Genomic DNA, 21,748 nt, shown 5'->3' with positions numbered 1-21,748 from the left:
GTGACCCATAATCAAACAGTCTGGTTTCATTGGGATTTTGGAGGGAGAAAAAAAAAGCACACACAGACACACACACATACCACGTGACCACACACCACAGAGCCACAGCCGCAGAGACAGCAAACATACTTTTCCTTTTTTTCCTCCCACGCCGGGCCTTTTTCTTGGTGGCTGCCCCCGAGGTATCAGAAAGCACCGAGGCACTGTGGATGCTGATGTCATCAAAGTCGGACTCCTCTAGGAAGTCCTCCTCACTCTGGAAAAGGACACACACACAAACTGATGAGCTGAGCCATACAAAGAATGAACATGAACCGACTTTCACATGAAGCGCAAACACAAGTCTGGTCACTTTGATGTCACGGATAAGATGTAGACAAGAAGAGGAGCTGAGGGAAAGTAAAAACAAGGCGTACCGAGGATGCTTTCTTCTTCTTCCCACTTTGGCCAGACTTTGATTTTGTCTTCTTCGGCTTCGGTTTCTTCTTCACCTCCTTTACACTCTTGCTTCTCTTTCTCACTCCAGGTCCTGAGGCGCACAGACAACAAACACGTTAAACAAGTGGTATTCTTTCTATTATGTTCCAAAAAAAAAAAAAAAAAAAAAACCCATGTTCTGTCAGTGTTCACTCGGCCTTACCCTTCCCCTCTTTGGTTTTGGCTTTTTTGATTGGCCCCAGCTGAGAGCTCGGCTGGCTGCTGCTGACAGACGTTGGCTGTGCCACGGTAACCGTTTCCACAGCGGCGGCCACAGCGGCGGCCACGGCGGTGGCAGATGCGCCTTTGAACGGGTTGTTGGCACTGAACTCTCGCCACTTGGCCCCTAACACCGTCATCATCTTTGACATGGGAATCTTCGGGTTCTTCTTGGCAATGAGAGGCCTGAGTGAGACCGGGGGGGGGGGGGAGAGACAACAACGACAGCTTTATTGTGTCACCCTTCATTCCCGTTGATGTCATTTCTACGTCCCTTAGTGCTGGAGGGAGCGGGGTCTTGATTTGCTGACACCCCACTGCCCCTTAAATTTTGTTCTCTTTGCTTTGCTGTGTGTATGTCATGTTTGTGATTTGTCAGGCAACAGCTTGAGGTTTGGCACGCTGGCCTGTGAAAGATAGTGGGTCAGAGCGCCGAGTCCCAGAGCCTCCCGGCTGTCACAGGCATCCAGTAAGCAGCTGACTACTCACAGGGGGCACTGCAGGAGCTCATGCTCCACTTTGTAGGAGCAGAGGCTTAGCCGAGCCAGACAGCCCCAGGTGAGACAGACTCTTTCTATCAACAGCCGAGCTTTCTAGCTCAAACAAAAAGAGCAGTGTTTGCTCGTCACAGTACACTATAGACTCACTGTGGAGTTTTTGTTGGAAGTGTCTCAGGGAGGGACTCTGACAGTCCTCAGAAAACAGAAACAGAACAGAGCAGTTTAACACAGGAAGAGAATCCAGACACAAAATTAGATGCTTGCCTGAGGAACTGGCTGAAAGCCTTGTAGTTGGTGATGGTTTTATAGTCGTCCTCGGTGAAGCCGTACTGAACGTCTTCAAGACCCCACTCCTGCATCAACTGGCCCGATGATTTAGGTTCCTGGGGAAACACGGATGAGAGGAATCAACACATGTACACGTTAAATGATGGTTAACAATGGAAATATTGATGTCAAATAAATCGTCCACACCACTTTCAGGGATGGCTTCCATTTAAAATAGAACAAGGGGGCTATTTCTAAACTCTAGGTCTTTGTGGTGGTGACTTTGAGCTTTAAATCTTTACTTCATTGTCGGACTGAAAAACGATTAAGGAAGTTGATAAGCACCACATTTTTAGTTTACTTTGTACTTTCTTGTGCTTTGAACCTGTGTGTCCGGTGATACACAAATAACATTCTCTTTACTGAGAATTTATCAAAGTTAGGGCACGACAGTCAACAGTAAAAAGGTTCAAAGTTATTTACTTGTTTAAATTCATGACATTTGTTTGTCAATTAACTACCGTACATGTCACTCGCAGCCCATCATTGCCTAAACCTGCAATGCAGCATTCATTTTTAGATCTAGGGTAATCTAATCTTGACAAATCTAATATCAGATTTTTTTTTGCCCTTTTTCCCTCTGTAAAATATCCCTGGGATATGTGAACCACAGAATGAACTTCATCGTAATTATTAGATTATCATATCATGAGATGATCGGTTTAAAATGATCGGCAAGACCCAGCGGAGAAGTTAGCCTCTTCATTTAAGATACAGAACAATAGTGGATCTATGTGAGATCTCTGTCAGCACTTAGCCTCCTGGACTTACTTTCATGCTACCATCATCATCATCGTCGTCATCCTCCTCCTCATCTCTCTTCTTCTTCCGGGGCTTCTTCTCCTTCTTCTCCTTGGGTTTCTTCTTCTTCTTCTTGGTGGGGCCGTACATGCTGCTCTCGCTCTCCGAGCCTATTTCAGGAAGTTCCCGTTCCTCCTCCACCTCCGAGGTCTCCTCCAGGTCGCTGTCAACTCTCGCCTGAATTCCTCCCTGGGGTATTTTGCAAAAGGACACACAAACATCATGCACTAGTGCAAAAAAAAAAAAAAAAAAGAACACCACTGTTAATCAGCAGCATGATATGAGCCTATATTAGAAGGTGTGTGGTTCAAACAGACAAAGAGGGTGTTTCAGATACACCTTCTCAAAACTCCAACTACATTTTTACTGAATGAAAACTTCACCCTAGCAGTCTTCCTTTGATGTCGTCAGGAGCTGCTGCCAAGCAGCTATTTTTATAAATGTAAACTGCTAGAATCTGGCGTTGGGACCTGCTTCAGCTACCTACCTCAGGACATGACTGGAGCTGACTGAAGCTCGCATCAAAGCCACATTCCTGGATCATAACTAAATTTAAAGTCTGGATTCTACCGTCGTTGACACAACAGAAATCTGTCTGGTTAAGAGCTCTATCTTCTGAGAGTGAATTTCAAACATTAGTGATAAAAAAAATGGGAATAATTAAAACATGAAACTCAATGACAGGGCAAAGAAGCACAGCATTAATTTTTCCAGGGTTACGGATTAGAGCTCCCACAGAGACCACCCACACTAAAAACATAAGTTGTCAGTACACTATACAGCTTCTACTTGATGGCATTTGCATAAATAAAATGACCTCATTCCAAAGAGTCACTCTTTTGCTAATATTATAAACGCTCTGCTTATGATGAAATCTATACATAATATATATACATATTATATATTATCATGTGCTGAAGCAAGAGCCAGAACACCTCAGGTGATGCAGCCAATAGCAGCTCAGAGTTGATGTGTAGCCTGAGCTGCATCCTACCCATTTAATATGAGACATCTGGAAGGGTATATGGATTTAACAGTTAACAGGTGTTGTTTATGTGATCAAGAGTGTTGCATACGAACAAATTCACTGGTGCGTGCTCTGTATGTGTATGTGTGTGTGTGTGTGTATGAGTGTAAGACAGCGGGAAGGAAAAGTATGTGGTGTTTTCTCTCATTATGCACCTTTCATGTGTGTGCAAGTGCGCATGTTAATTTTTCTGTGTATCTAGATATGTTTTTGGCCTGGTGTGTTTGTCTGTGTGGAGACGCATTTTTGTTGTCGTTGGTGCTTTGCACATTTGCATGAATGCGTGTGTGTGTACATGCGCACATCTATTATTTGTGTGTGTGCGTGAGTGAGATAATATTTGTCTTGATTATTTCTCTGTGTGTCCCTTTCCAAATGTTTTTTTGCATTTGTGCGTCTGTGTGTCTATGTACAGTATGTATGCATCTGTGTGTGCACATGTGTGTGCACATGCTAAAAGGGTGAATTAGTGCACAACAGCTTTGTGCGCTGGTCGCTGCCTGTTGCTCAGCGGGCCTGTGTGGATTCACGGAGAGAGACTTGCAGGCGTTTTACTCTGTAGCGCAGTGGAAAGGCTCACGTTGCCGCAGCGCCCGCCAACCCTACCAGCAGCCTGGCTGTGTTGCCATGGTGACCAAATTTGAGCAGTGTCTGGCTCCAGCTCTCTTTCTCTCTCTCCTAGTTTTCTCTCTCTTCTTTCCCATAGCTCACCCCCACACACACACTATTCGCCTTCTTTTTCTCCCACTTTCTCTCCTTCCCATCTCATACACACAACCCCCCCCCCCCCCCCCCCACCCCATTACATTATTTTCTCTCTCACCCTCTCTCTCTTAACTGCTCCCCCTTTCTTGTTCTTTCTTTCTATCCTGCCACTCACCCCCCCACCACCACCGCCACCACACACCCCACACATACCGCACACACATACTCTATCACAGTGGCAGCCAATGGAACGGTGCCATCCAATCAGACACGTTTGCATAACGAGCTTGTTATGCAGAGGCCTGTGGTTGCAGAGCTGGTGCTCCAGCACCCGTCTAGACAAATCTCATTTATGCATAAGAAGAAGGAGAGAGAGAGAGGGAGAGAGAGAGAGAGAGAGAGAGAGAGAGTAAATTGAAGATTGTGGATGGGGGATGGGAGTGGGGGTGGAGGTGGAGGAGGGAAAAGCAAAGAAGCAGAACCACTGTTGAGAGCAACTGCAAAGAGGTGGTGAAACTGTGCAACAACCTCACTGTGGCCCCGAGTTCAATGTTAGACACACATCATAGGACCAAAGAGGACAGTGGCAGCAACAAAGAGGGTGTCTCTACTGTCAGAGGGAAGAAAATCAGATAAGTCCTGATAAAGTAATCAAATTAGACGCTTCCCCATAATGGCTCTGCCTCAGGGAGATTGCAGAGGATGCCACAGAAAATCCAAAATGAGCCACGAACTGGATATTCAATAAAAATCTAGTTCAATGACAAAAAAAAATGCAGCTGTAAAAACGCTACATGGCTCCAAAACAACAGCCTCCTCCACTTCCCCCAAAAAATCTCTGTTGACTCATAATCCCTTGGGGGATATTGAACTTAAAAAAAACATGACAGAGGCTCATCTCAAAGTGACTGTATTTCAGCAAAATGTCTATTTAGGTTTTATTGTGGCCAAACATCAGCCTCTTCTTTTTCAAATAAAATTAGGTGCTTCCTGTTATCTCAGCCTCTCTCACTTGGGTAGGTTTTTTGAAAAGGAGGCAGATTGTCTACACAGTGGTTGTCTTTCACTGGCAAATAGAGGAGGAAGGCGGTTTACCATTTCTCCCACCAGTAGCTCTGACCTGACACTGGGATGTGCCACTGACAGTCTCTGACCCCAATTGACTTTTGGCCCCTGTCTGACACCAACCTATGGGGAGTGATTGGAAGTGAATTACAGCAGCGGCGGTTCCTCAGTGGGAGGGCAAGAGGGAAAGAAATAATAGGAGGGGAGGCAGGGAAAGAAAGAAAGAAAGAAAGAAAGAAAGAAAGAAAGAAAGAAAGAAAGAAAGAAAGAAAGAAAGAAAGAAAGAAAGAAAGAAAGAAAGAAAGAAAGAAAGAAAGAAAGAAAGAGAAAAAAAGGGCTGGCGTGGCAGTAACAAAAGCAGCAGCATCACGATCAAGGCGAAGTGAGGTGATGCGTGAGGGATGAGAGCAGGAGGAGGAAGGAGAAGAATACAGAGCAGAGCCTGTGAGTGTCTGAGGGAGTCCCCCCCTCATTAGCTCAGTGAGACCCAGAGCTCAGTGTTTACCACAAGCAGCCAAAGGGCCGGGTGGCAGCCTGGCCAGCCAAGCTCCTCACAGCACTGCTGGCATCTCCACCCAGCAGAGGGGAACATCCTGGCTATGTCGGTGACACTGTTAAAGCCATCACCAGCATGGGCTGGAAACGCACTGGGAATACAGTGAATTCCTGTAATCACTGAATAAAAAATTATTATAGCTTCTGGGTTTGGCCACATTTTCTGGAATACGAGTGGATGTTGGAGTTATCTTAATTCAATGCCACCTTCTTTGTCAAATTTGCCTTAAAGATAGAATATGTAGGAATTCCCCCCATCTAGCGGTGCGGTTGCATATCGGAACATATTCTTGATGTTGCATTCACGTGAAATTGGGCAGACGTCAGACAGACAACAGACGCTGCATGTAACAGGATAAACAAGCGATAAACAAGTGGTCCGCCAGCACGAGGCAAAACAATACAGGCGTGACAATATGTTGTCATGGCGATGTCGTATTATTTACCTGACCCACATTTTACTGGCTTTCTCTTGACTTCTGTGACTGTGAATAATATTATATAGCAACGATGAACCAAAATAAACTTTGTCACATAATTATGAACAAAGATGCATTTTTTGTCAGCTGTAAGGTGATTGTTTTGATTTTCTGACCTGATCAATAATTTCGGTACTGATAAGATATTCTGCTCTGCAGTATGCTTCCCTTCGCCTGACAGCCAGATCAATCAGTGGGTTCATTTGCTCTCGCAGATGGGTCCTGGCCCCTCTCCCGTTCAGACACAAGGTCCTGATACAGGTTGGACCAGTCACAACTACGCAACATGGGGAGGATTTGATATGATGCCTAACAGAGCAGCATCACTAAAGCAGTTTTCTTAAAGGACAATTCCAGGCGAATTCAACTCAGGGGTGTATTTTCATATCATTTTAGGTCTAAAAGAATTAATCTGAAGATTTTCAGTTTAATCGCTCCTGTTTTGCGGTAGTTGCGTCTGTCCGTGCATCGCCATGGCAGCAATGAATGGGAGTGGATGTAAGTTCCGCTGTTTAGGCTGTTTCCAGCCCTCAAAGCCGCATTTTTTTTCCACAGACAGCATCAGATGGCTACTCAAACATGCACCGAGAAGTTTATTTACTTCAAGCAAGCCGACATGTTTGTAAAAGTCGATCTAATTCAAAGTCTCCCGGAGTCTCGCGCGAGCCCGAAGTTGCAGTGCTGGTGTATTCAGGCGCAGTAGGAGCTACCGCTTGTGTCATAAACACAGGAATATCAACTCTTTACTTGCTTGAAGTGTACATTTTTTTCCACATACAGCGTCAGATGGCTACTCAAAGATGCGCCGAGAAGTTTTTTTTACTTGAAGCAAGTAAAGAGTTGATATTCCTGTGTTTATGACACAAACGGTAGCTTTTCCCACTGCTCCTGAACACACCGAGCACGGCAACTGGGTCTCGGCGACACCACATGGCAGCCAGCACCGAGCTTATGAATGATATGAACAGCAAATTCAGAGCTTACCGGAACACTTCAGTTTGTTGATGGGGTGATTAGTGTTTTTGGTGTCTTTAGTAGCCTACTTTTTGCAGCTGTTTTTTGTACTGTTTTCTCTTGTTGTGTAGCAGCACTGCCCTTTGTCCAAGACAAATCTCTATCATGGGAGACCAATAAATAACTTTGACTGGGATTACTGAATAATGAAAAACACACTTGAACGAAATAATCGATTTTCGTGAATAGATAACAGAAGTTACACAATGTCCCTTTAATGAACCTAGAAATTATATTTCTGACTTAGTTTGAATACTTTGAAAACTACATTAACATTATGTCATAATTGTGTTCAAAGTGGCTGCTGTTCAACTAAAGTATGGTTAGCTTAAACTGCTAGTTGGAATCAGTGATCGAAATAAAACAAATCTGGTTGAGCTAAGTCACTAGGGTTCAAACGTCTGACCTGTTGTCTGGGTCTTGGAGACTAAAGGCTGGAGAATCTCTGATGTCAAAACTGCTCTGTCACAGCTCAGACTCCCAATGCTCGCTTGGCACTGACTCTGTACTTCTGACCTACAGTCCCTGCCATCAGCACCAGCACCACAGGCACAAATCTACACTCTAAACTGGCACTTGGTGCCCACAGCTTACACTGGCAATGACGGCAATGCTGCTGCCAACCTCCCCTAAGCCTGAGACAGTCCACTGCCTCTCATTTAGATTACAAAGGCAATCCAGCAGCCAAAACACACCTCTGATCCAATTGCAGAGACATCAAAAGAGCAATGGTTGAGAAACAGAGAATGTGGAGTACAACTTGAGCCAAAAGGCCTGACAAGCTGTCGTGTCCAAGGTCATGACAGATGGTGTGAACAGTGAGAATTACACATTACCTCCTTTTTCCTCTTCTTAACTTTGGGCATTTTTCCCTCTTTCATCTTTTTGGGCTTCTTCTTCTTTTGTTGTTTGAGCGAGTCATCGTCAGAAAAGAAGCTGTCGAGTGGTGTAAGAGGAACAGTGTTGCGCTCACCTTCATCATCCTCATCTGGAAACAGAGACAAAAACACATGAGCGAAAAGCATACAGTAAGACGCTACATCTTAAAATCAGTCTGATCCTGTGCAAACATTACATCCAGGAAATGAATTGACAAAAATGTTGACAACTAATTAATCATCATTTATCAAAGAAACATGAAAAACATTTGTTGCCTCCAGCATCTAAAATGAGAAGGTTTCATAAGATTGCACAATGAGGTCTGTTCGTCAGAAGTGAGAAGACATCACCTTGGGTTTAGAAAATTGTGATGAGTTTTCTTTTCTACAATCTTTCTGACACAACATGGCAAAAATGAGAAATCAAAAAGGATTTTAAAACAAAAAGATGAAACTATAATGAATTTAGTCATCAGTTGTCAGCCTAGCACACAGTGAAAAAGACAGTGAAGGGAAGAGGCAGCTGATGATAAATCGGTGTCAGGCCAACAGGAGCACTTGGCAAAATAAACCTCATAATCACACATCATTGAGTGTGGATCAACTTTATCCGTCAAAGCACAAATAGATGGAGTGCCTGCCCTGCTGCTAAATGGGAAGTCCCTGGAGGACCACTGAGGTATACTGAGCATAACTTCTGCCTTTAATGCTTGCTGGGACTAAAGCGACCTGCTGCTGTTTGTCAGCTGTACTGTCTCAAAGCTGCTGTGTACAAACGTGTTGACATGCTGAGCGCAGCAGACTTCACTGATGCCATAGTGGGTCACAGAGGAGTAAGTAAGGGGGGAGAGACGGTCCGAAACAATACATCACTATAAAGAGACAACGAGGATGGGATGGATACACACAGGATGCAACCGCCCCGCAAAAGCTTGACCCGATCTCACTTTCCCACTGAGTCTCTGATTGTTTTTGTGTCTCTTTCAGTCTATATATCTGCATGTCTCCCTCGTGCTCTTGCGTGTCACACAGACAGACTGGAGGGCATGAAATATGCAGCACATGTATCAGAGTCAATCAGCCAACACTCGCCCTGCAGTCTACCACTCCCCTGGGTAGCTGGAGTGAGAGATTGGGGAGGAGGGATTCCTGTGTAGTAGACACACAAACCTCACCAACCACTTATCCTCTATTTAGCAAAGCTAGCAGGAGGTATCCCATGCACACACAGACACACACACACAGTATATAGAACAGATCAGTGACTTCAAAGCTTTAATCAGTGGCACTGGCAGGCTCATTGTGGTTTTTTTCTGTCCACCAGATGAAATGTGTCACGCCTTCTTTAGTGCTAATTGGGGGAAACTTGTGCTTTTTATGCCCATTTTTTTAAATAGAGCTGTGACTCACATTTATAACCGACACCATCTATCTATCTATCTATCTATCTATCTATCTATCTATCTATCTATCTATCTATCTATCTATCTATCTATCTATCTACTTTAGTGCTAATTGGGGGAAACTTGTGCTTTTTATGCCCATTTTTTTTACTGTAAATAGAGCTGTGACTCACATTTATAACCGACACCATCTATCTATCTATCTATCTATCTATCTATCTATCTATCTATCTATCTATCTATCTATCTATCTATCTATCTATCTATCTATCTATCTACTTTAGTGCTAATTGGGGGAAACTTGTGCTTTTTATGCCCTTTTTTTTTACTGTAAATAGAGCTGTGACTCACATTTATATCCGACACCATCTATCTATCTATCTATCTATCTATCTATCTATCTATCTATCTATCTATCTATCTATCTATCTATCTATCTATCTATCTATCTACTTTGCCTGCTCTTTCTTTCTCTGGCAGATTCCTCTCCTTCTCAATAGAGCCTTGAGTACATGTATTCAGCGCCTCAAACAGGGAGCTCTTTCACGTCTCAGATGTATGTTAGCCGCCTGCCAGGAAACTTATGATGGCAGCGCAGCAAGCCTTACATCTCTTTTTAGATGCACAGATGATGACACAGATCAGATAGAGGATGGAGACAGCTCCGGATTACAGAGAGAAAGCACAGCCTTTCTCTCTATGAGTGAACTGACAGGTTGACCACACATCACTGATTAGACAGGCCAGATGACGCTGGACCCTGTGTCCTCTGTGCTGCTTCCTGTACAATAAATAACTCCATCTTGACAGTGATGAAGCTATGTTACTGATGTATGGTTTAAGAATTCAATTACATGCATCTAATTCACTTTAGGCGGACAGGACTTGGCCATATTTAGCCATGATAGTATGTGACTGTCAGGGTTGGCGTGTTCACCACTCTGGGGCTGGATGCTTTGACTTTCCCAGATGTTGTATCCTACTGACAATGGTGATGCTCTGACTTCTGCTGTAGTGTTGGTGTGAGTCATTTGAGTGAAATTTCTCAATAATTAGATAGACTGATCAGAAATGACATACAGGCTTTATGCACAGCTCCACTACTTCCTGAACTTAAACAAGCTCCTTTATGTCCTGTCTTACATTATTGGACAAACTGATTAATCCAAGTGTGTCTGACTCTGACCTCAGTAGTCACAACAATGGTCAGACACACCTGGATTATGTAAGACAGGAAATAAAGGAGCTTGTTTAAATTCAGGAAGTAGTGGAGCTGAGCATAAAGCCTATTCACCATTGTTTATAAGATAATCTATCAATGTCTTCCTTAGGTACAATTTCTGGTGTGTGCTCATTATCAAATGTCATGTTAACAATTTTTTTTACCATCCTCCCAAATCTACAAAATTTTTGCATTTTCTTTGTAAGTATGTTAGCATTTCAGTTAAAAGCATCACTGTGCCTAAAGTGCACGGAGCCACCAGCATGGAAGACTCTTGGAGACATTAGTCTCAATTAAAAGAAAAATCCAAGCAAAAATATTGAACAAATGGTCAGTCGGTAATGGGTCGTATTTTTTAAGAGAGTGTAACAGCCATGCAACTGATTGAAAAAAATGTCGGTGTTTAAACCTGCATTGCCTTATAATCCTAACCTTGCCTCCAGTAAATGGCCTGTGAAGTCCCCAAGGGGAAAGCCATCAGGGGAAAGATATCTTTCTGCTTGGTGAGTGAACCAGGCGGTGCCAGGTGTTGGAGAGGAGGGGTGGGGGGTCGCTCAGTCATGTGGCACAGAGAGGTCTGGCACCAGATACCGTTAGAAAGAGGACCAAAGCTCTGCTTGGCAAACAGGCCGTCTGTAAAGTGTGGACGGATGGCACAGACACAGTTCTGACCTTCCTGCAAGGGCTTGGCCATCGGACTGACCCATTAGAAGGGAGATTCATGAGCGACTCCCAAGTGAGGAAGCTAGAGTTTACTGGAAAGCACATTAGCCCTTTGTCTGTTGGCCCCTGTGTGGAAATACCCACTTAATGTTGCCCGGCATTGCTTGCCACAAAGGAGGTAAGACAGAGCCAAAGGGTTTCCTTTCTTCACTGATTAAGTGCTTGTAGCTCAGGCCTCAAACGCCTTCACACCAAGATACCCATAGACTATTATTAGAAAATGTAATCATCAAAGTGATTGAAGGATAAAGCCCAAATGGCATCATTAAAATCATATCTGTTATAGACAATATATGCACAAGATCAGGATGTGTGCAATATTATAAAGTAGATATAAAACAGAAAAGGCATCTTTTGTGCTTGGGCTGCGTGCACGCGCAGCAGGAAAAAATGGTGTCAACTTTCACAATGAGGGATCCAAAAATAGACCCCTTTCCAATTGGGGATAACATTTGTAGGCACACAAAAGCCCATTATAATCTTTCAATTTTAGGGAAGAACAAAACAATTAAAACAGAAAACACAATGGAACAATCTGTGACAGTGTAAGCACCCAGAGTGAAACAAAGGGAATTAGGACACTTTATGTGCCACAGCAAATAAAAGCTGTGATAGGATAACATTCAGGGGTCTGAAGTTCCCCTCGGATGTGCTTCTGCATTGTTGCGTTTTAATTGCATGGAAGCATCTTGATGCCGGGACCAAAATCTGATCTGGATTCCTGACCTTGTCTGTCACTTTGATGTCTGATGATGGAGGTGGTAAACTGCTGTGGAAGGTGTTTCCTGTTTGGGTGGGTTTGTATCACTTCATGGCGGTGAGTGATGTGGTATCAAATAAAAACACAGCAACTAACAATCCAATGTCATATTGTCTAAGATATCTTGGTTTATCAACAAAAGCCGTCATTTAGGCGTAATAAATATAAATCATTATGTCGGATTTTCATTGAATTCACCTGTCACAGCATCATCACGTTATATAGTTATACAAATAGGATTATAGCCAACAACATAATACAAAATCATATCCACATACATATTGCAATTTTAAGTTACTAAACTGGATTATCACTCACATACTTTCACTCACCTGCCATAATCAATTGCACCCTTCCTTCCTCATACATGTTTAACCAACCCCCTGGGTTATTGGGGACACGCATCAGTGCTCGTGTTCTCCCTTGGGCTATGGCTGGCAGTCACAGATGATGCTTCAACTGCTCCACACTTCTCTCTCTTTCTCCCCTTCCCTCTCTTTGTCTGTGTTTTTCCCTCCCTGCTGCACACCTCCACACAGAAGCTTACAAGAGTTCATCTGGTTTATCAAAAATATTGTTTGTAAAAAAAAAAAAAAAAAAAAAAAAAAGAAAATAATATATGCATGGCATTGTCACAAATAACGTGCGAATAATGCAGCCCATGTGACAGGCTTTCTCTAAAACCTGTCCCTTCAGTAGAAAATCACATCTATGTTCAATTTTAGAAACAGAAAAGAGCGATGATATTAACCGTACAGTAATTGATTTATAGAAAGTACGTCAACTGTAAAGGTTGAAGACCTTCAAAAAAGGAAGGAAAAAAATTGTAGAAAAAAAAAAGCACCATGGCAACTCCAGTCTATGACAATTACTCATGAATGCAGTTAACACCTGGGCACCACATTACTAAACCGAGGCACTGTGATTCTTCATCATTTATCCACTGCACTGCGTTTACGACTTATTATGTATCCCAAACCAGAATGCATATTTATTTTCAGTATGAACTGGGACACTCACTATGTATTCTAAGTAATGCTGCCTGCAACATAACAGACCTTCATGCGTTGGATTTTCATGCGGCCACACAACTTGTCATTAAATATTGTTATAACCAAGAAACTTTTCCACATCCAAAGTGAAATAGAGGACAGAGTGGCATCTTTCAAGTCATGCCCTTGACATCAAAGCATCAAATAAGTCAATGCCCGGAGCGAGCTGCAGGGGTAGATAAAAATAATAATAATAAATATGTAAATATGTCAATCTATTGGCAGCACTGGACCAAGTCACACAACACACTGTGTGCCTGCCTTTTCTGTGTGTATTTCCACCCAGTGCAAGTGCAACAGTGGGGAGCATCAACCCCTAACACCTTGGACCAGGAAACAGATTGATCTATAGATTAACATGGAACTGGCTCCAGGCTGCACATGACACACATCACAGTTAGCAGTTACAGCATGTGTCATGTAGACATGACGGCTGTGGCCCACTGCTAATCCCACCGCTGCTTTATCCAGAGGAGAGAACCATCATGCAGCAGTCATGATATGTTAACTTCACACTGTTAGAAAAGCATCACTGGGATTCCCCTAACTCAGGTGTGTTATCTGTTTCCCCCAGGTACACAGAGGACACCTGCCAAAAACTCTGACAAACTTATGACCCAGGAGAAAACAAATGTGCACAATTTGGCCAGCAGGTCTGTAGCCTACAGCCTCTACAGATCATTAATTAACCAATCTTGATTTCTAAGGAGAGAAATTGACATATGCACTGATGGTTCATTGCCAGAGTGGCAGACAGATTAATTGTCCATCCAGAGGAAATATTACCCAGAGGTGGCTTGCGTGAAACCACCATGTGAACTCAATGAGCTGCATGTGGAGCACAGTGGTGAAGGGATGGTGGTAACCCAACCATGGCCATAAACGAGCGACCAGGACCAGGGGCTCTACTGACTTGATAAAGACTGTTTACTGTAGCCTTTACACGTGGCTTTCACACCTCTGCGGCCATGCAGTGCAATAGGAAAAAAAAAAAAAAAAAAAGATGGAAAGTTGGAGCAGTCTCCACATCACGAGTGGAAACAGCAGCGCATCTTCTACAAAATGAACACGAATGTTGTCACTGTAGCCTATTTCTACTTAAAAGCATATGCACGCATTAACCGAGAAGCACGGAAAAGCCATCAGAGCACAGTGTGGCTGACACAGCACCGAATCCAACTGTCACGGCTTTAAAACAGCTCCCTGACCCCAAAACTTGTGTCTTTGGACTTGCATCAAAGCCTTTCACTTGTACACGCATGCAGCCGGCGAGAGGAAAAAAAAAATTAAAAAATTAAAAAAAACAAAACAGCCCACAGAAACCATGCAGCAGGGTTTTCATCTTGCCCCCCAAAATCGGGCTGGATGAGAGGATAGCCGGAGGCAAATCCACTAAACCTGTTCCCACCTTAAAGACACTAGGTCGTGCAAGGAAAAAAAAAAAACATAATAGCATGACTGTGCTTATTGCACCCCACCCCTCCTCCTCCTCTCTGGTCTCAGGAACGCAGGACAAGCCCTTTTCCCCGCATTCAAGGCGTAGCGGCGCAAAAATAATCTGAAGGACACCCCGCCTCCCCCCTTTCCCTCACCTGGCATATCGTCTTCAAAATCCATGTCGTCTTGTCCCTCGTCTTCATTACTCAGCGACCCCGGCATCTTTATCTCATAGCCCCCAAACCCCTTTTAGGCTGAGAATACTGAAAGTTAACCCTCCAGACGCCGCAGCCCAGTCTCTTTCTTCACCCAAAAAAAGAAATGTATTCGTCGCTGAGTTAATTTTTTTTTTTTTTTTTAATTTTTTTTTCTCGCAGTGAATCTCGGGCTTTCTCTCCAGGAATATAATAATTTAAAAAAAAATTAAAACATTTATTTTTTTTCCACTGATCTCTATCCAGGTCTTCCAGTCTGAAAAATAAGAAAGACAAAAATGGAACACACATGCCCAGATTGTGACGTCTGGTCTGTTGCCATGACGATGCATCCCATAATTTCACCCACAACTAGTTAGTCATGCTCTCCTAGTTACCACTTTCTACTAGTAGTGTGCGAGAAGACACGCACCGTGCGGCATCGCCATGTGCCGCTAATAGGCGGATACTCTCCCGCGCCTGTCGCTGCCCCTTTTCTTTAGGAAGTCCAGAGAATAGAGACACAAACTTCTGCTGCTGCTGCTGCTCTCCGCTCAGCTGCCTCTCTCCACTCACCTTTACTCCACATATCAGCTCTTGTCTGTGTGGGGGGGCATGAAAACAAGGCTTTGTGCCCAAATAAGTGATAGTATAAATGTCAATTATTGTTTTCTGGGCTAATTCTCACTTTTAATTAACGTCTGAGACCTGAGGCAGGAATAAATACACACCAAAATAAACGTGTTTCTTCATTTTAAAACAAACTTTGGCTTTTCCTTTCCTTTTTCTTTTTTAAAAAACCCATGACAATAAATAAATAAAATCCCCACACAAGTGCAGCGTAATGACTGCATGCTGAGAGGAGTCCTGGCTGCCCGTGGTCCAACTGTTGTCAAGGTTACCACAGCTGTAACACAGGATGCCCCACAGAGAGCTCACCAGAGAGCGTGGCTTTCAGCTTCACTTACTGGGTATTAAAATATACAAATCGAGGGCTGGAAGTGCACATGCTGCAGAGGAGGCTTCATTCTGACCATTTTATATAATTATAGCCTATTTATTATTTATATTCAGCTTTAATAGTTTTGCTCATCTCTTTTTTTCAGCTATTAGCATGGTGCACTTGGCCGCAGTTTCATTTCATTTTCATGCAATCAGCTTTGTTGATGCCAATTTCTGCACAAAAGGAAAATCAATTTCTCAAAGGTTATGTGTTTTTTAAATGAATAGTTTAAAAGTACTAATATTTGACCACTTTTTTTTACACATCTAAATTTTGAAAGAAAAAACTAAAAGAAGGAAAAAAAAACCCACACAATTACAACAGAGCTCTGGTATGGGATGCCCACAAATCAAAATGAACCCAAAATGTTAAAAACAACCACAAAAGATAGACACTTGTGTTTCTTCTCTTTAGAAAACTTTATTCAAAGTGGTGTCAGGTTTAATCTTCCTCTTCTTCCTCCTCATCCTGGTTGATCTGGAAGTAGCGCAGCTCATAGCTCTCCTTGGTGTTGGCCACAACCCGCAGCCAGTCCCTGAGGTTGTTCTTTTTCAGATATTTCTTGGTGAGATATTTCAGGTACCTAACACAGAGGGGGGAGAGGGAGGGCAAATGGCATAAACCTTTTAGTGTATAATAGGCAAATCATTTTCATTAACATATTCATTGTGAACCTGCTCTCAGGACTGTTTTGCACAATCTTGCTTTCTCGGTTTTTGTTTAGTTTCTTAACATGGCTGAATAAACAGGCAAGTGTTTAAAAGATCAAACATATGACTATTTAATGTAATTAGTTTGACCTTAAATGCACTAAATTAAGAGTTCTGTTTTGTTTTTTTTATTCCACTTGTCTGTCACTAAATTCTGTTAATTTCATGACAAATCACAATACAGTGTGATTGCACACATAACTGCATACACTAATCCCAACACATCATCATGTTGTTACCTTTCCCACTGGTCATATGTAGTGCTCCATTTAAGAACAAAAATGGTCGAGACACCCTCTGCTGGTGGTGTCCTTTACTCAGTTTCACTGTGTATCTGTGCTCATTTTCTTTTTTTAAAATGAGTTTATGCAAGTAAATCATTTCAAATGAATAAATCTAGAGGTTATTCTGACCCTTTTTTTTCATTCCCACAACCTGCCTCCAGTCACTTCAGGAGTATTGCTGAATTCACATCTTCTCTTTACTTCTATGACACTAAAATATAAAACCCCTACTAGTGTATTTGTTTATAGTCATTCGGGACACTGTAAATCGTTATTTTATGACCTGCCTCAGAAATCCACTGAATGATTTTAAATTGTTAGAAATGACTGTAGGGTCCTCACAAGAACTAGGAAACATGATTTCTCTTGTTTGGCATTTATCAATGGTGGGCCCAAAAACTTTGGAACAACCTCCCAAGATAAATAACCAGGTCAGCTTTTAATTGGTTTTTATTTTCTTAATGCATTTTATGCATGTGTCTCCTAAACATGTCCATCTTCTCGTTTTTATCTTCACTCATGTCTGCCCCTTTGTGAACCTAAAATTCTGAGTTCTATACAGATTAAATTAATTGGTTGTGTTATCATCATTGTTACTATAATTAAGAGCAGAGCCATTGTTAAGGTTATTAAGGTTATCGTGCCACCTCCATCGTTCCTACATTATGTTGAACTCATTTGAAAAAAACTTCACACGTTATAGGTATGCTTGTACAATCTAGTATCTCGCCGTCCTTCCTGACATCAAGTCTTCTTTCATGATGTCTCATTTCTCCTGATACAGTCACAGTGGTGTTAATTCAAACCTTTGTTTCGGCAGTTAGGTTATTTGTGTCGTGCTGGACTGCATTGCACTGCTAACAAATGTTTCTAATACTCTGCCCCTCTCATGTGTAAAATAAATATGGAGGACAAAACATCAGAAACACATTTAAATATGATGTACACCATCACATTTAATTATGACCTCACTAATAAACCTTTGACTGAATTACACATTTCAGAGAAGTGTTGGAAACTTTAAGGAGACTGTCTGCACAAGTTAACCAAGATAGAGAAGCTGAAGATAAAGATTCACCATTGACACTCTGATTTCAGTGGCTGTGTCCGAACTCACTCACTATAGTGACTACGCCATTTTGTAGTGGTGTCCGAAAGTTAAGTGATTATTAATGTTCACTATATAGTGCACTCACTGTATCCCACAATTCACCGCGAAATGTAACAATCCGATGATCACTAACCAAAGCAAGATATCCCATCATGCATTGCGGTCATGGATCGCCATTACGATCGCGGTCAGCATTGATCTGGAACCTTTTAATTACGCAACATAGTCCAGCTATTTGGAAATTAATGTGGCCAAAACAAAATAACTCATAATACAAACAAAGGGAGTTAAAAATGTCATCCCTGTTGCTCCCAACAACCAGACTGTGGAGGTCGTAGACCAATTTAAGTATCTGGGCACAATCATTGATCACGCCTTGAGCTTCAATGAGAACTCAGAAAGTGTTTTTAAGAGAGCAAACCAGCCACTGTTTTTAATCAGGAAACTAGAGAGAGGTGTAAGTTGACACATACTGGAAATGACATACAGATACCTTGTTGAAAGTATTTTGCAGTTTAATATAGCTACCTGGTATGGCAACCTGAAGGTGCAGCAAAAAAAAGAAGCTTTCCTCTATAGTAAATATTGCTGGGAAGCTGGTCGGTAAGCAACAACGTCAACTCAGTGAACTGTTCCAACACCGCAGTTGTCAGGATGGCCAGACAGATATCTGAGGATGTTACACATCCCTTAAACTCAGAGTTCGAACTGCTTCCATCCGGTCGAAGATTCAGAGTTCCCAGGATGAGCCAGGAAATTTTTAAGAAATCCTTTATTCCACAGGCCATACAAGCTCTGGCTGTTATATCTGCTGTTGTTGTTGTTGTTGTTGTTGTCGTCTATGCCTGTTTTACACAACATTTCAATTTGTTTCTTGTTTCCATGTCTTTTATGTGTATGCTGTGGAGTGCTTTGATTGTTTTATGCTTTGTTGTCTTGGAGAGGCCGAAGACAAATTTCCACTACAGTGGACAATAAAGTGTTTATATCGATTTATCTATCTATCTATCTATCTATCTATCTATCTATCTATCTATCTATCTATCTATCTATCTATCTATCTATCTATCTATAATTAACTGTGCAGCGAGTAGTGTCCTGTCCGTATTAAGTGTTTTTTTCATTTGACCAGTGAGTCCACTATATAGTCCTCTATACTGAATTCCCTATAGGGAGTAATAGATGAGTGAGTGATTTTGGACACAGCCAGGGTTTCTGTAGAGAATTTCTCATATCACAGAGAATGTGTAGATGACACTGTGTACAGGTTGGAAGAAATGCCAATTTTCTACGCTATGAATTCTGCATTATGCATCTCGACACGATCACGACAGCTGCCTGTACAGATGTCAGAGATAAACTCCTATGAATATGTGCTGCTTATGTAATTATGTTATCACCTTGTAACAGAATAATGAAGTACAGCTCCACCTGGCGATTTAGTGCTCTCTGATAAAAGCTCTGTAGTGGCTAATAGACCTTATCCAGACACTACAGGATTAAATCCCACCAATATCCATATGACTGACCACATCAGACCATTAACGTATGCATGATTCAGCACCGAGGTGTGCTTACTTCACAGCCCTTATAGAGAACAAGCTCAAAAACACCAACAACGCTGTCATCAAAACCACATTTCACACACCAATGCTGCAACTCATCCTACAGAATACTTGCTCCACGTATTAAAGGAACAATAATCAGCAGTCAGCCAGCTTCTTCAGAGGTGCTCAGCAGGCTGAGAGGCTACGTGGTCAACCTCAAACCTTTTACATCCTCATTTAAAGTCTGCAGTGGCGAGCACTCAAAAGGCATTTTGGTATAGCCACAATTTGTCATACAGCAAATAAAGCTGTAGTATTTGTTTGGTGCACTCTCAATTTGTCAAATGCTCCTTACATAACTATTATTGAAATGACAACATTAAATGAGAAATCACACAGACAGATATTACATTTTTTTCAGGAGGATATTGCATTCTCTTCTCTCTCACACAAACATAAATTTGATTTCCAAGTAGCCCTGGGACACTTGTCTAAACAAATCCATGTTTGTCTCTGGTAGGACGCAGGGCACAGTGAAGTGGTTGACAATCTCTAGCATTTTGTATCCCGACTGTGACGTGCCACATATTATTTCCATCAACCAGTAACATGTCATACCTCTTGGAGAAGGGAACTTCGGAGTTCACAGCAATTTTGCTCTTGCTCCTCTCAATAGACACGACACCACCACCGAGGTTTCCAGCTTTGCCGTTCACCTTGATGCGCTCCTGGAGGAACTGCTCCTGTAGGTGCAGAGGACACAGCCAGTCAGACAGCTGGTCACGAATACTACACACATTTAGTACAATTAGAGAATCCCCAAGCAAAGGTGTTATGCATAGATGCCAGTTTCTACTCAGACCCGAGAGGTGATATGTTGCAGTGAATATCTTGTTCATTTCCATTCAAAACCACAGGAGATTAGTGCCACTGAACTCACTGTTAAAAAAAAAAAATCATCATCTGACTCTGGACTGATCCCACTGCTTTGACAGCAGTGATCGAGCCCAACAGCTGCTGCTGTACACTTTTTAACAATATGTCACTTGTATCTAAACTGCTACTCACAAAGTTGGCAGCATCCATGATGCCATCTTCAACAGGGTGAGTGCAGTCCAGGGTGAACTTCAGGATCTGCTTCTTCCTCTTTCCACCCTGCTTCTTGACCACCTGCTTTCTCTGGAACATATATAAAAGGTTAGTCACACATAGCATGTAACACAAATAACTCTCCAACACAGCCTCTGGAACAACTTATGTCATTTGAAAACCACGTTCAAATACCCGGCAGGGCTAGCTGCCTCTGAATCTTTTTTTAGCCAACAACATTTCGCGACACATCTTTCACGTTAACTACTGCTAGCTAGAGTTAGCACCAACAGTTAGCCCAACGTGGTGTCCGCCGACACAGCCGTAACAAACCCACATGACTGTCTTAAAGTGCGGACGACACACGGACTAATCACATACTACATACACTACCGTGGGAGCAAAACACAGGCTGAAATATAAGGGCTGTGTGTAGTTTATTTGATCTTTTCACTACTCACAATCGGGGCCATGGTTGACACATTCAGCAAAAAGGAAGGGGAAAGGGTGCGCAGGAAGTATAATACCCGGCCGCACAATCGATCGCTCCGCTCTCATCGAGTTATCTGGGATTGATTAAGGAATTGATATGAGGTACTATAATTAGCCTAACACTAGGTACATGCTAAATATAAGAAACTAAATATATTTCTTAAATAACAAACATGATTATTATCTCATCAACTATACCATATGCTAACTTAGCTATCGACATGTTCACTGCCCACTGCTGTCAGTAATTTATCAACAATGGTAGGTGAGCTAATTTTAGCCAAATGTACAAAAAGTAGCTGCGTATTTATTTATTCCTAGGAGCATATTCTGCTTAATTCAGTAAGAACATCACAACTGTAATATCAGCAAAACATGTACTAGACAGGTCATGTATGATATTAAACTGCTGAGCTGTCTCCATGACTACAAGAGCAAATATCATTAGTTAAAGAAAACAAAAACAAAAAGCTATTGAGTGGATCTTAAAGAATATTTTCCTTTTTTTCATTAAATAGATTTTTTAAAATAAGATTTATGTTCTGGTAGGTTAAACCAGGGGAATAGTGCACAGCAGTTCTATTGAAAATTAAATTTATTTCACTGTACATAAGGTTAACATTTATGGACATAAGTTTTACGTAATAAACAAACAATATATTTTGCTGTTTATT

The 21,748-nt window shown here is 42.1% G+C and overlaps 2 protein-coding genes across 2 annotated transcripts in view; both read right to left on the bottom strand.

Moving 5' to 3' along the window:
* chd5 (chromodomain helicase DNA binding protein 5) overlaps positions 1-15,257 on the bottom strand; it is a 46,757-nt gene extending 31,500 nt beyond the window's left edge. Inside the window, exons 1-7 of the mRNA XM_085777797.1 lie at positions 14,800-15,257; positions 8,006-8,157; positions 2,295-2,513; positions 1,461-1,579; positions 641-882; positions 417-529; positions 130-256 (exon numbers count right to left, since the gene is read on the bottom strand). Of these exons, the coding sequence (XP_085633923.1) occupies positions 130-256; positions 417-529; positions 641-882; positions 1,461-1,579; positions 2,295-2,513; positions 8,006-8,157; positions 14,800-14,866 (1,039 nt within the window). The 5' untranslated portion in view covers positions 14,867-15,257. The remainder of the gene's footprint in view (positions 1-129; positions 257-416; positions 530-640; positions 883-1,460; positions 1,580-2,294; positions 2,514-8,005; positions 8,158-14,799) is intronic.
* Positions 15,258-16,241: 984 nt separating this feature from the next.
* Positions 16,242-21,088, bottom strand: rpl22 (ribosomal protein L22). Its single transcript, XM_085777795.1, has 4 exons — positions 21,044-21,088; positions 20,562-20,672; positions 20,112-20,236; positions 16,242-16,424 (listed from the first exon to the last, which is right to left on the bottom strand). Exons 1-4 carry the CDS (start codon positions 21,053-21,055, stop codon positions 16,283-16,285), a joined length of 390 nt encoding a protein of 129 aa, XP_085633921.1. The 5' UTR covers positions 21,056-21,088; the 3' UTR covers positions 16,242-16,282.
* Between the last annotated feature and the right edge of the window lie 660 nt (positions 21,089-21,748).

Source organism: Trachurus japonicus, chromosome 5 (assembly GCF_045865225.1).
Source record: "Trachurus japonicus isolate A0001 chromosome 5, Traja_1.0".
Taxonomy (NCBI): Eukaryota; Metazoa; Chordata; class Actinopteri; order Carangiformes; family Carangidae; genus Trachurus; species Trachurus japonicus.
Note: the sequence above shows the minus strand (reverse complement) of the source record. Positions and strands in the feature narration are given on the sequence as shown.

Excerpts from the sequence above, each read along its gene's own strand:
- rpl22 (XM_085777795.1), bottom strand. Across the intron at positions 20,237-20,561 it reads TCATGGATGCTGCCAACTTT|GAGCAGTTCCTCCAGGAGCG; the intron begins GTGAGTAGCAGT and ends CTGCACCTACAG. Across the intron at positions 16,425-20,111 it reads GAAGTTCCCTTCTCCAAGAG|GTACCTGAAATATCTCACCA; the intron begins GTATGACATGTT and ends CCTCTGTGTTAG.